Source organism: Lynx rufus, unplaced genomic scaffold, assembly GCF_022079265.1.
Source record: "Lynx rufus isolate CCGP_SWC_20201006 ecotype Redwood Valley unplaced genomic scaffold, mLynRuf1.p SCAF_24, whole genome shotgun sequence".
NCBI lineage: Eukaryota > Metazoa > Chordata > Mammalia > Carnivora > Felidae > Lynx > Lynx rufus.
This window is the reverse complement of record NW_025814839.1, coordinates 5,085,455-5,098,035: the sequence shown is the minus strand read 5'-3', so window position 1 is coordinate 5,098,035 and position 12,581 is coordinate 5,085,455. Positions and strand designations below refer to the sequence as shown.

Sequence of the window (12,581 nt, the reverse complement as noted above, 5' to 3'; positions counted from 1 at the left end):
CCCTAAGTGCCACCTACTTGCTTCGTCCGAATCGTAGCTGTTGGCTTCTTCCTCCTCGTCCTCCGGGGGCGGGGGCTGGCGGGCAGGGGCCACGGCGGGCTGGGGAGCCGCAGCAGCCGCTTGGGAATAGGGGCCCGGTGGGTGGCCCCCTCGGTCCTCCCTGGCTCCAGCTGCTGAGTAGCCCCCAGCTCCCCCTGTTCTGTCCTCCCGGGCTGGGGTGGTGGCCCCTGCGTAGCTGGGCTCACCGGGAGCCACCTCTGCAGAGGAGATGGGGAGAGGGCAGGAAAGAGGCAGCTAGCTGAGCCTCTGTGTCTGTGTCTGAGCCACTGTGGCAGCATTACCGTTAGTGATGAGCGCCTACTGTATACCGGGAGCTTGGCAAGCCTTGCACCAGAACTACCCCGGCCCGGCCACGGAGGATCACCATATCCAGTCGAGGGGGATGGGGCGGGGCGGGGGGGGCTCATGATGTCATTCACCAATTCTCAGAATGTTGCCTTTGTCAAAACCACCTAGGGAGGCTTGCAAAAATGCAGGTTCCTGGGCCCCACCCAGACTGAGTAGGCAGTGCAATGGGGCCCGGGAGTCTATGTCTCATAACAAGTCCCAGGAGCTGATTCAGACGTGGGCAGAACAGACCTCAGGGGGGCACTGATCAGCGGTGTGGTTCTGCAGCCAGACAGCCTGGGTTTGAATCTCCGCTGTGTGACCTGGGGCAAGTTACTTAAAGTCTCTGAGCCTCAGTTTCCTCGTCTGTAAAGTGGGAATTATGACACTGCAGGCACTCAAAGAGTATCGGCTAATATTTTAAAAATTATCTACTACAGGGGCGCCTGGGTGGCGCAGTCGGTTAAGCGTCCGACTTCAGCCAGGTCACGATCTCGCGGTCCGTGAGTTCGAGCCCCGCGTCAGGCTCTGGGCAGACGGCTCGGAGCCTGGAGCCTGTTTCCGATTCTGTGTCTCCCTCTCTCTCTGCCCCTCCCCCGTTCATGCTCTGTCTCTCTCTGTCCCAAAAATAAATAAACATTGAAAAAATAAATAAATAAAAAAAAAATAAAAATTATCTACTACATGATAGGGGCACCTGGGTGGCTCAGGTCATGATCTCACAGCTCGTGAGATCATGTCCTGCATCGGGCTCTTCACTGAGAGAATGGAGCCTTCTCTCTCTCTCTCCCTCTCTTCCCCTTCCCTGCTCAGGCATGCACGCTTTCTCTTTCAAAATAAATAAATAAACTTACAAAAATATATAACCTACTACATGTATACTACTTAACACAGTACCTGGTGAGTTAGGAAGCAATGATTAAGCTGTAGCTATGGTAACCGAAGATGATGCATAACATCATATGCAAGAATCACGGTCACTTAGCATGACCTTAATCCACTCGAGGCCACGTGCTAGAGTTTTATGTGTATTCGTTTGTCTAATCCTCCCATCAATTCTGTGAGGTAAATCCTTGTATTATTCCCATTTTATTTTATTTTTTGTTTACTTATTTTCGAGAGGGAAAGAGACAGAGGGTGGGGGGGGAGGGGCAGAGAGAGAGGGAGACACAGAATCCGAAGCAGGCTCCAGGCTCTGAGCTGTCAGCACAGAGCCTGACGCGGGGCTCGAACCCATGAACCATGAGATCATGGCCTGAGCCGAAGTTGGATGCTCAACCGACTGAGCCACCCAGGCACCCCAACTCTCTATCTGTTTTTAAGAGAGAGAAAGAGAAAGAGACAGAGCGAGCAGGGGAGGGGCAGAGAGAGAGGGAGCCACAGAATCTGAAGCAGGCTCCAGGCTCTGAGCTGTCAGCACAGAGCCTGATGCAGGGCTCGAACCCACGAACCATGAGATCGTGACCTGAGCTGAAGTCGGGCACTTAACCCAATAACCCACCCAGGCATCCCTCCCATTTTAGAGATAAGGATATTGAGGCCCAGGGAAGGAAGTTAAGTGACTTGCCCAGGGTCACGTAGCTGGGAAGTGAAGGAGCCGGGATTTGAATTCAGGTTAGTCCGTGCTCTTAACCACTGTATGCTCTGTCCTTTTCTATTTAATCTTGGTAAGGAGTATCTAGAGTTTTGGAATCAGGGGGTCCCTTAGAGCTCATCCGATGGGTCTCTGGGCACAGCTGGGGAAGGTCTGGCAGCCTGGGCTCTCTCACAGGAGGTGGGAGGGCGTGGCCACTGGACAGGTATGGGAGGAGGGGGAACACTTGCCTGGTCTGTGATCTGGAAAGCGTCCTGCTGGCCCAGGGCTGGCTTTGCCGCCTCCTGGAGGCCCTGAATGGGGAAAAGAGAGAGGGGTGGAGCACAGGTGGCATGATTTCCCTGTTCTTCCCTCTCCCCCCTCATGTCGGGGGTGTGGACACAGGCCTGGGGGCAGCAGGCGATGAGAAGGAGCCTCCAGGGCTGCAGGAATGGCCCCACTGGGGACTCTGGGGTCAGAAAGGCCTGGGTTCAAGCCCCAATACTTCCTTCCTGGGTCTACACAATGAGGATGCCTGTACCTGCTTGTCATGTTTCATGGGCTGTTATGAGGTTGATGGACGAATGGAGTAAGGATTGCTTGTGAGGGGACGGGCAAGTTTGTACCCGGAGTCCCCCACTGCTACAGGGCCATTACTGGTCCAGCGGAATTTTTACAACTACATTTCCCAAAGCCTGGGATGGGGCGGGGGGAGAGCCGAGGGGGCATGAAAGATCATTCAACCACACAGGGAGAGAGTCGCATCAGTTTCCACTGCCCTTCAATACCATCGTGGAAACGTCTCATTCAGGTGCCACTTTGTCCCTAACTTTTGTGAATTTCCCTTCTGAGCAAAAAAAGGACAGAGCTCGGACTCAGAACCTTCCTCAGGCCAGCGTACTGAGAACCTCACCGCGTTGTTTAATTTTCACGACATTAATTTTTAGAACTACCTTCTGCAATGGGTTGAATTGTATTCCCCCAAAGGATGTTGAGGTTCTAGCCCCCAGTCCCTGGGAACGTGGCCTTATTTGGAAAGAGGTTTCTTTGCCGATGATCAAGTTAAGATCACGCTCTGTCTCTGTCTCTCAGAAATGAATAAACGTTAAAAAAAAATGGAGCAAAATGTTAACAGCACCAATGAGGCATCGCTCCTATTGTTTCATGCAATCCGCATTTGTTTAGATTTTCCCATGTGACTCGTCTCTTTGGCCACCAATTTTTCCTGAATCTCACACTACTGTTCTGGGAACCATGTGCCCCCAACATTCCCTTGAGAGAGGAGTTTGGAGATAGCGAGTTCTCTCAGTTGCATTTTTCAAGCGAACCAATTTGAGGAAAGATGCGAAGAAATGAGAGAGCAGGAGGCAGATGTACGAGGTAAGGACGGTGACGGAGAGTGACCCGACAACGAGGAGGGAAGGGGGCAGAGGCTGAGGCACTTCACGCAGGTGGGCTGCTTCCGTCCGGACCCTGCTCCACCTGCCCGCCCGGAGGGTTACTCATTCTGAGGGTTTGGCGGGGGCTGTGGCTTTGCACGAAGCCGGGGGGCTCTGCAAGCAAGGACGGGAGGTCCCAGGGTCACAGCTGGGTGACAGGTGGGGGTGGGGCGGCAGGTACCTGGCTGCCCGGGCTGTGGAGGGGCTGGGCTCTGCACGGAGGCGGGGGCCGGTCTGGAGGCCTGGACTGAGTTTGCCCGTCGCAAACCTGCAGGGGTAAGGAAAGGAGACAGCCCGTCATGTCTCTCTCTCTCTCACACACACACACACACACACACACACACAATGGACACGGGAGGAACCTTGGGTCTGGTCAGCTGGCACGAGGTAATGCCTTCTGGGTTTGAACTGGTTGCTCTCTGCTACTCCAGACCCTCTCCTCCCCCTCCGGTGCCTTCTCTCTTTGCAACACTCAGATGCCCTGAACCAGGTCACAACAACGACACGGGTGTTGAAAAGGGAAGGATGTCACCTCCACCTGTGTGACCTTGCACAAGCGACCTATCCTCTCCGGGCCTCGGTCTCCTCGCCTGCAAAATGGGGATAAGAGTACCTACTTTTTAGGGTTGTGGTGGAGACGCTGTGATGCGATACAGGCAACGTGCTCAGAACAGCACTTGGCACAGAGTAAACACGGAATATTATTATTATTATTATTGAATCTGGTCTCTATCTTCACACGGGCCTAGCTCTGCATCCCAGTTTCTTGTATAAGCTGTGTGACTTTAGGATGGTCATTCACCCTCTCTGCATCTCTGAGCTCTACCTACTGATGATAATGAGTTATCATATATTTAATGCTTACCATGTTCCAGGGACTTCACATATAAGAGGTTGTTTAATCTCTATACCCCATGAGGTGGGTGCTGATTTACCTCCATTTTACAAATGGGGAAGCTAGGCACAGAGGGCTAACATCTCTTGCCGGGTTAATGGCAAAGCCAGGATTTGAACTCAGGCATTTGGTCTCCGGAGTCTGCCTGAGACCAGGAGGTGCTACTGTCTCCTCCAGAGCTACTGGAGGATCAAATGGGATAATGTACACAGCAGGTCCTGACATCCAGAAGGCATGACATTCCTGGAAGAAAGTCCTTTCTCACTTCTCTGGGCTGGATCCCGCCTTTCCTGAACTCAGCCCTGTGTCACTGGAGAGATGCTTGAATGCTAATGACAGAAGGTGCTTTGCCACCGCTGGCTGGGGGCTGACCAGTCCCTCTGTCTTGTCCCCGGGTCCTGTAGTAGCACTGTGCTTTTGTTCATCTGGGTCCTTGTTCATTCCTTCATTCATTCACTCACTCATTCAACAAGTGTTCATTGTCTACGAACTGCCCATCCTGATGGACAAAAATCACCTTAATTCCTCCAGGAGCAGATGGCCCAGTCAGAGGAGGGAGGCAGACCCTGAAATAATGAGTTTATAAAGCAGCGATAACAGTGAACATCCACTGAGCGCTTCAAATGTGCCAGCCCGTGAGCCTCGCCTCAGGGAACCCTCACAACTTGACGCCATGCGTAGCGTTATGGTCCCCGTTTGCAGTCAAGAAAAGGGAAGCTAAGTGTGCCCAAGGTCACGTATCTAGGAAGTGGCTAGGACCTCCGACCAGGTTCACCCGGCTCCGGAATCCCGCGAGTAATAATGCACACCGACCCTCACGGCATGTCAGGCTGTGTTCTGAGATCTGAGGTTTTAGTTTACTTAATCCTTTAGAGCAACCCGAGATAAGAATGATTACCATTATCATTTCCATTTGATAATAAAGGAAAGCCCGGTGCCCCGATCTGTAAAATGGGAACACCCAGCTGGTAAGTGGTCGAGCTGGGATCTGACCCCACACAGTCTTTGATCTGGTATTTGTGCACTTGACATTGAACTGAAATGGCCATACAGGTAAAGAAGTAACATCACGGGGGACGGAGGTGAGGGGTGACCTCTGGCTGGGGGGATGGGGACGCTTCACAGTGAAGGTGGCCTTTGGATTTGGAGTTTGGGTTTTTCCAACCCAAACGGAGGTCGTCGACGCACAGGCGACCTCTGTAGCATAAAGCAAAGTCAGGATAACTCTGGTTTATTCCATGGCATTAACTCCAGGTCCCAGATCTGGAGAGAAAGGGGCCCTGGGAGGCATCGGGATTACTGAATGGAAGATGCGGAGGTCAGCTGACTCTTGTCAAGGATCTGGGGCCCGAGTTGCAAGTTGTTCTCAGCACTCCTGGTGGGACCCCCTCTGGGGCTTAGGCTCATCACTGAGGGCTCCCGGCATGATGGAACCTTTTCTTTTCTTTTCTTTTTTTCAACGTTTATTTATTTTTGGGACAGAGAGAGACAGAGCATGAACGGGGGAGGGGCAGAGAGAGAGGGAGACACAGAATCGGAAACAGGCTCCAGGCTCCGAGCCATCAGCCCAGAGCCTGACGCGGGGCTCGAATTCCCGGACCGCGAGATTGTGACCTGGCTGAAGTCGGACGCTTAACCGACTGCACCACCCAGGCGCCCCAACGGAACCTTTTCTTACACAGCAAGGGCAGCCGGGCTACAGATCAGGAACGGTCGCAACCATCCCTTCCGCCGATGGCACAAAAAGGGTGGCACAGACGTGTCTGTGTTTTGTAGCAGCAGACCCCTCTGACCGACCTCAGTGCCACTAGGTAGGATTTGCATTGCCATAGCTATGAGATGTGTGGATAATATAAAAATTGCAAGGCGCTGGCCCTTCCTCTGCTCAGGATCCTTCTGCGGCTCCCCGACACCCTCGGGAAAAAGTCCAAACTCCTTTATCTGACTTTTCAGGCTCTCTAACAATGGTTCTCAAACTTCAGCATTCACTGAAATCACATGAGGCGTTTGCTTAAGAAGTGCAGTGTCTGGGGGCGCCTGGGTGGCGCAGTCGGTTAAGCGTCCGACTTCAGCCAGGTCACGATCTCGCGGTCCGTGAGTTCGAGCCCCGCGTCGGGCTCTGGGCTGATGGCTCGGAGCCTGGAGCCTGCTTCCGATTCTGTGTCTCTCTGCCCCTCCCCCGTTCATGCTCCGTCTCTCTCTGTCCCAAAAATAAATAAACGTTGAAAAAAACATTAAAAAAAAAAAAAAAAAAAAAAAAAAGAAGTGCAGTGTCTGGATCCCGGCCCCAGAAATTCTGATTTCGTAGGTCTGAAATGTGGCAGAGGAACCAGTGTTTTTGACACTCACCTAAGGTGCCTGGATCTGCTGACCGCCTGTCTTCTGCTGCTCTCCCAGGGAGAGGGATTCTGGCTACAACACGCTTTAGATGGTGACAAGCACTGAGTAGAGCTGTGTGTCAGAACTCTGGGGACTCAGAGGAGGGAGCAGTGAACTCTTCTCAAGGTGAAGCAGGGCGGATGCTACAAGTTTCACAGACGAGGGGACATTACACTGACTCGAGGGACAGGGGATCCAAATCCGGCTCAGGAATACTGTGTGACTGCCTTTTCCCTCAACAGGCAACATAATACACGGGCTAAAAGCGCAGTCTTCAATATACAGAAGTTAACTAAAAATAGATCAAAGACCTAACTGTAAGAGCTAAAGCTAAAACCACAAAAGTCTTAAAAGAGCACATTCAGGGAAAATGTCACGACATTGGCTTTGGAGCGACTGTTTGAATACGGCACGCAAAGCGCAGAGAACAAAAGAAAATGAGAAAAATTGGACTTCGTCGAAATTAAAAACTTCTGTGCATCAAAGGACACTATCAATGGGGTGAAAAGGCAACCCACAGAATGGGAGAAAATATCTGCGGATCGTAGATCTGACAAGGGTTTAATATCCAGAATATATAAAGAACTCCCGTAACTCAACAATAATAAAACTAACATCCCAAATGAAAAGTGGGCAAAGGACTGGAAGAGACATTTCTCCAAAGAAAATATATGAACAGCCAATGAGCACATGCAAAGATGCTCAATGTCACGAATCAAAAACATGAGATATTGCTTCACACGCATTAGGGCGGATACACACACATACTATATATATACGTGTGTGTATACATATATATACGCATGTGTATACATGTATACATATATATGTGTGTGTGTATACATATATACATATGTGTGTATACATGTATACATATATATATGTATACACACATACATGTATATATCCTACATATACAGACACACATGTATGTATATATAAGCGCTGGTGAAGATGTGGATTAACTGGAACCCTTGTATATTTCTGGTAAGACTGTAAAAATGGTGAGGCCACTGTAGAACACAGTATGGTGGTTCCTAAAAGATTTAGGCATAAATTTACCATATGATGTATCTATTCCACATATATATATATATATATATATATATACACCCCCAAATTAAGAGCAGGAACTCAAATCGATACTTGTACACCAATGTTCATTATGCACAACAGCCAAAAGGTGGAAACAGCCCAAATGTCCATCAACGGATGAATGGAGAAACAAAATGTCTACCCCCAAAAGGCCACATACTGTGTAATTCCATTTATATGAAATGTCAAGAATAAGCAGATCCATAGTGGTCAGTGGATTCCAGGGGCTGGGGGGGGGGCGGAGAAGATGGAATGGGGAATTAGCGTTTAGTGGGTACAAGGTTTGTTTGAGATGGTGAAATAGTTCTGGAGATGGTTAGTGGTGATGGTTGCATGACAATGGGAATGTACTTGGGGCCCCTGAACTACATACTTCGAAGTACTTGAAACAGCAAATTTAATATTAGTGTATATTTTTTACCACCATTAAAAAAGATTTTTTTAAAAGCATCGTCAACAAAAACTTCACCTCTGGAAGGGGAAAAACAAGAAGCCCAGGCTTTAATGTCGGACAGACACGGGTTTCATTTCCATCTGAGCCAATTGACAGCTGTGTGACTTAGGGCAAATGGCATCAGTTCTCTGAGCCCAGTTTCTCCATCTGTTAAATGGGAATAATAGGAATCTTCGCAAAAGGATTTGGGGGTATGACAAGGATCAAATGAGATGACGTATGTGAAGAGCTCGGGACAATGTCTGGCACATGGTAAGCACTCAGCAAATATTCCATGATGTTGTAGACCTGAGAAATTCTTCTTTTTCTGTGAATCTGAACCATAAGTTCACTAGGGGGTGTGCACAGTGGATTAAGCACAAGGTATGTGCCCAGCTCTCCTGCCAAGAAGAAGAGGGACTAAGGGCCTAAGCTATACACCCACTATTCAGGAAGAGAAGCCAGAGGTCAACATGGGACCTAAATATTCAGCCCATCTAACTTGGGACCTGGTCCAAAAGTCCAAGTCCAGGAATCAAGGATTCCCACCATCATGCACTCTCGCCAAATAAATCCACTTTGAGTGCAGCTGGAGGTGCTGGGACCCAATGAGATGAGAAGCGTCCTGGCCGCGCTGACCTACCCCATCCTCGTGGACAGCAGAGGACGCCGGCCAAGAGAAGAAAGAACTTGGGTGGGTCTGTGAGAGGGAAGCTTCCCTACTGTACTCAAAAGTACGTTGCATTTTCCTCAGGGCTTCCAGGGAGGAGGGCAAAAAACCCACATTTTCCTTACATTTGGCGTTAGAGCAGGAAAGGGATATAACCCAAAGTATGGATGTGCAGGGTAAGAATTGTTTCTGAGCTCTGTCTTTCCTCTACCATAGACTAGAACCAGCATCTAGAACAGAGCGTGGCACACAGTAGATACTCAACAGATACTGAACGAATAAATGAATTAAAACATTGTCCTCCCTGCCCCCCTCCCCCAACTCCTTTTGATTCTCCTCCTCCAAGAAGCCCATCTAGATTTGCCCATGTCTCCTACCGGCTGGGCTCCGGCTGGAGTCAGCGGCAGCCCCACCGTGGCCATGGTCCCAGCTCTCTGAGTCCCGGCTGGATGAGCTCATGCGTGCCTCGGAGGCCCTGCGCACAGGAGGCCCATAGCTTCCTCGCCCGGGGGCAGAGGCCAGGTCAGGACCTGGAGGGAAAAGCATGTATTACATGGAGAAAGGGCAAGAGAGGGATGGGATAAAGTAGAAGACAGAGTGGGCAGGACCTACCTGTCTTCTGACCTGGGCCCCTCCGGTCTTCCGTGTCACCTGGAGAGAGAGATGAAGAGAACTTGTTTTATGGTTTCTGGAGAGCTGCCACTTAAGGAACACACAAAGGGGCCCATCGCCACCCCTAGGAACTTTTAAAAAGTGAGCTGAAAGTCTCTTCTCCTTTCTTCCCCTGTGGTGTAGCTCCCGTTTACAATCTCACATGATTTCCTTGGCATGCACACGCACATGTGAGCACACACAGGCTTCCAAAAGAGCAAACTGGGATCCTCGGTCAATGATCACACAAACTGTTCTGGAATGTGCTCAGTTGATTTGATTTTCCCCAGGACTCACTCACCGAGCATGCTCCAACCTCAAGTCCTTTTGCACATCACATTCTCAAACGTTCCACGAGCCCTCTCTACGCTTCTCTCCAAACATCGTCTCCGTAGACAGCCCTTCTGTGGCCACTCCATCCAACACAGACCCTCCTGCCATGTCTGTCCCCCTCACCCGCTTCATTTTGCCTCTGGCTGTCATCACCACTGATATTCTATTATATTTGCATATGCTGTTTGTCGAGTATCTGTTTCCCCCAGTAGAATTTTAGCTGTGCGAGGACAAGGATTTTGTCTGTTCCATTTATCACTGTGTTCCTAGGGCACAGAACAGAGCCTGGAACTCATTGGGCATTCAGTAAATATTTGTTAAAAGAATACTGTAAGCTCCTATTATGGGCATAATTCAAAATCTATCATACATATTTACATCATTGGATTCTAAAAGATGCCTAACATAGCATGGTATGGCTAGATCATAATCCATTAGACAATCCCATTAATGAACATTTGGGTTTCTCCAGTGGTTCTGCGATAGAAAATGGCACATAGAAAGTGATACAATAAATATACTTACACATATATCTTTTTATATTGGTCCTTTTAAACCTTTTTAAATATTTATTTCTTTTTGAGAGAGAGAGACAGAGCACAAGCTGGGGAGGGGCAGAGAGAAAAAGAGACACAGAATCTGAAGCAGGCTCCAGGCCCAGAGCTGTCGGCATAGAGCTGGGCGTGGGGCTCGAACTCACAAACAGTGAGGTCATGACCTGAGCCGAATTCAGATGCGTAACCGACTGAGCCACTCAGGCGCCCCTATATTGGTCCTTTTATTGCTGTTAAATATATTCCCAGATAGGGACTGCTGGATCAAATGGTATATACACTTCAAATTTTAACAAATTGTGCCATAATACTTTCCAGAAGGCTGGAGGTGACTTATAGTCCTACCAAAAGTTTATAGGGTATTCATTTCCGCCACATTCATCAGCACTGGATGTTATTACCAATAATTTTTTAGGTGGCACTGTGCAACGCTGGTGATGTTACTTCTTTCTAGCGACGTGAGTGGGTGTCACATCAACCGTAGTCTTGGAGTTAATGCTTTGTCCAGAGTTTATGTGATAAGCTAATTCATACTCTTTATGTGCGTATGTGTCTGTGTCTACGTGATTAACGTGATATAACATTGGCCAACATTTACGAAGCGCCACATCGTGCAAAGCACTTCCCATGTAGTATCTCATGTAACCTTCAAAATAACCCGGTGAGTTATTCAGCCCATTTCATAGGTGAGGAAAGAGTCTCAGAGGGCCAGGTGACTTGCCCAAGCTCACGCAGAGATAAGTAGCAGAGAAATGAGATTCAGGTCCTCCTGGTCTCAGATGTCCCAGATCTTGACAGTTATGCCATGTAGTCTTCTCAGCCTACAGGGAATAGTGCTTAACCAGGAAGAAGGAAGTCTTGGGGTTGAGTGTGGGGGCTCCTCGGGGATGCGCTGTATATTGAGAATTTGGTATTTCTCTGCCAAGGAGCAGAAATTGCTCATGCCATGTCAGGAGGAAAACATCTGGTGAATGCCATGTGGGTGCCAGGCACGACCCTGGGCACTTTGAGAAGTCATCTTACAGGAGGCATAGTTGGACATTTGAACTTTTGAGACCTTCAACTATAACTTTCCTTTCAGAAACACTGCCTGCGCTCAACTCCAGAACCGTCATTCAGGCCAGATTTTATCATTTAGTATTAGCTGAAATTATTACAGGGGCCTCATCTGGTCGGACCTAATGGTCTCACTCAATTATGATATGTTTTGATAGCAGTGGCTTCTTTTCTTTTAACTTTTTTTTTTGCCTCTCCCTTTTATCATCATCATTTTACTAACTAATCATAATACTTGGGTAATAGGGATAATATCCACAGTCATGGTAATTTTCTTTTATGAATTCCCCTTTTGCTCAACTTTCACTTTTAATTAGTACAATTTCAGATATGCTGATGGTTGATAGCAGAAGTATCAGGGACAAGGAAGGCCTTCTCAGCAAATCCCCCTCGGGCTCCAGTGTGTATTTTGGTGACAGAAGTCTCTCAGCTTCTAGTTTTAACTTCCACCTCTGTTGTACCTCTAAATACTCCATCAGGGATGACAGCGAAAGTTTTTGGCAGCCTGACATTGCTGGAGACTTCCCTGTTCTACCCTCTTTTTAAAAACCGTTTTAAATTCCACTATTATACAATAGTATTATTGTGTAACACTATACGATACAGTGTCACATTAGTTTTAGGTGTACGATAGTGAGTCAACACTTCCATACAACACCCACTGTGCGTCATGACAAATGCTCTCCTTAATCCCCATCGCTTCTTTCACCCATCCCCCCACCCTCTCTCCTCTGGTAACCCTCAGTTTGTTCTCTATAATTAGGAGTCTGTTTCTTGGTTTCTCTCTCTCTCTCTCTCCCTTTGCTCATTTGTTCTGTTTCTTAAACTCCACATATGAGTGAAATCATATGGCATTTGCCTTTCTCTGACTGACTTATTTAGTTCTGCATTATACTCTCCAGCTCCGTCCATGTCGTTACAAATGGAAAGATTTCATTCTTTTTTATGGCTGGGTAATATCCCTGTGTGTGTGTGTGTGTGTGTGTGTGTGTGTGTGTGTGTATCTCACATATTCTTTATCAATCTATGGACACTTGGGCTGCTTTCATATCTTGCTTATTGTAAATAGTGCTACTATAAACACAGGGGTGAATGTATCCCTTTGAATTAGTGTTT

General features: G+C 48.5%; 1 protein-coding gene across 2 annotated transcripts in view; it reads right to left on the bottom strand.

The window, feature by feature from the left end:
* Nucleotides 1-12,581, bottom strand: part of RPH3A (rabphilin 3A) — a 66,898-nt gene that overhangs the window by 22,755 nt on the left and 31,562 nt on the right. For both annotated transcript variants that reach the window (XM_047088437.1, XM_047088438.1), the window contains 5 exons: nt 9,484-9,522; nt 9,249-9,401; nt 3,581-3,667; nt 2,212-2,274; nt 18-257 (listed from right to left, as the gene is read on the bottom strand). In XM_047088437.1, coding sequence (XP_046944393.1) covers nt 18-257; nt 2,212-2,274; nt 3,581-3,667; nt 9,249-9,401; nt 9,484-9,522 — 582 coding nt within the window. The remainder of the gene's footprint in view (nt 1-17; nt 258-2,211; nt 2,275-3,580; nt 3,668-9,248; nt 9,402-9,483; nt 9,523-12,581) is intronic.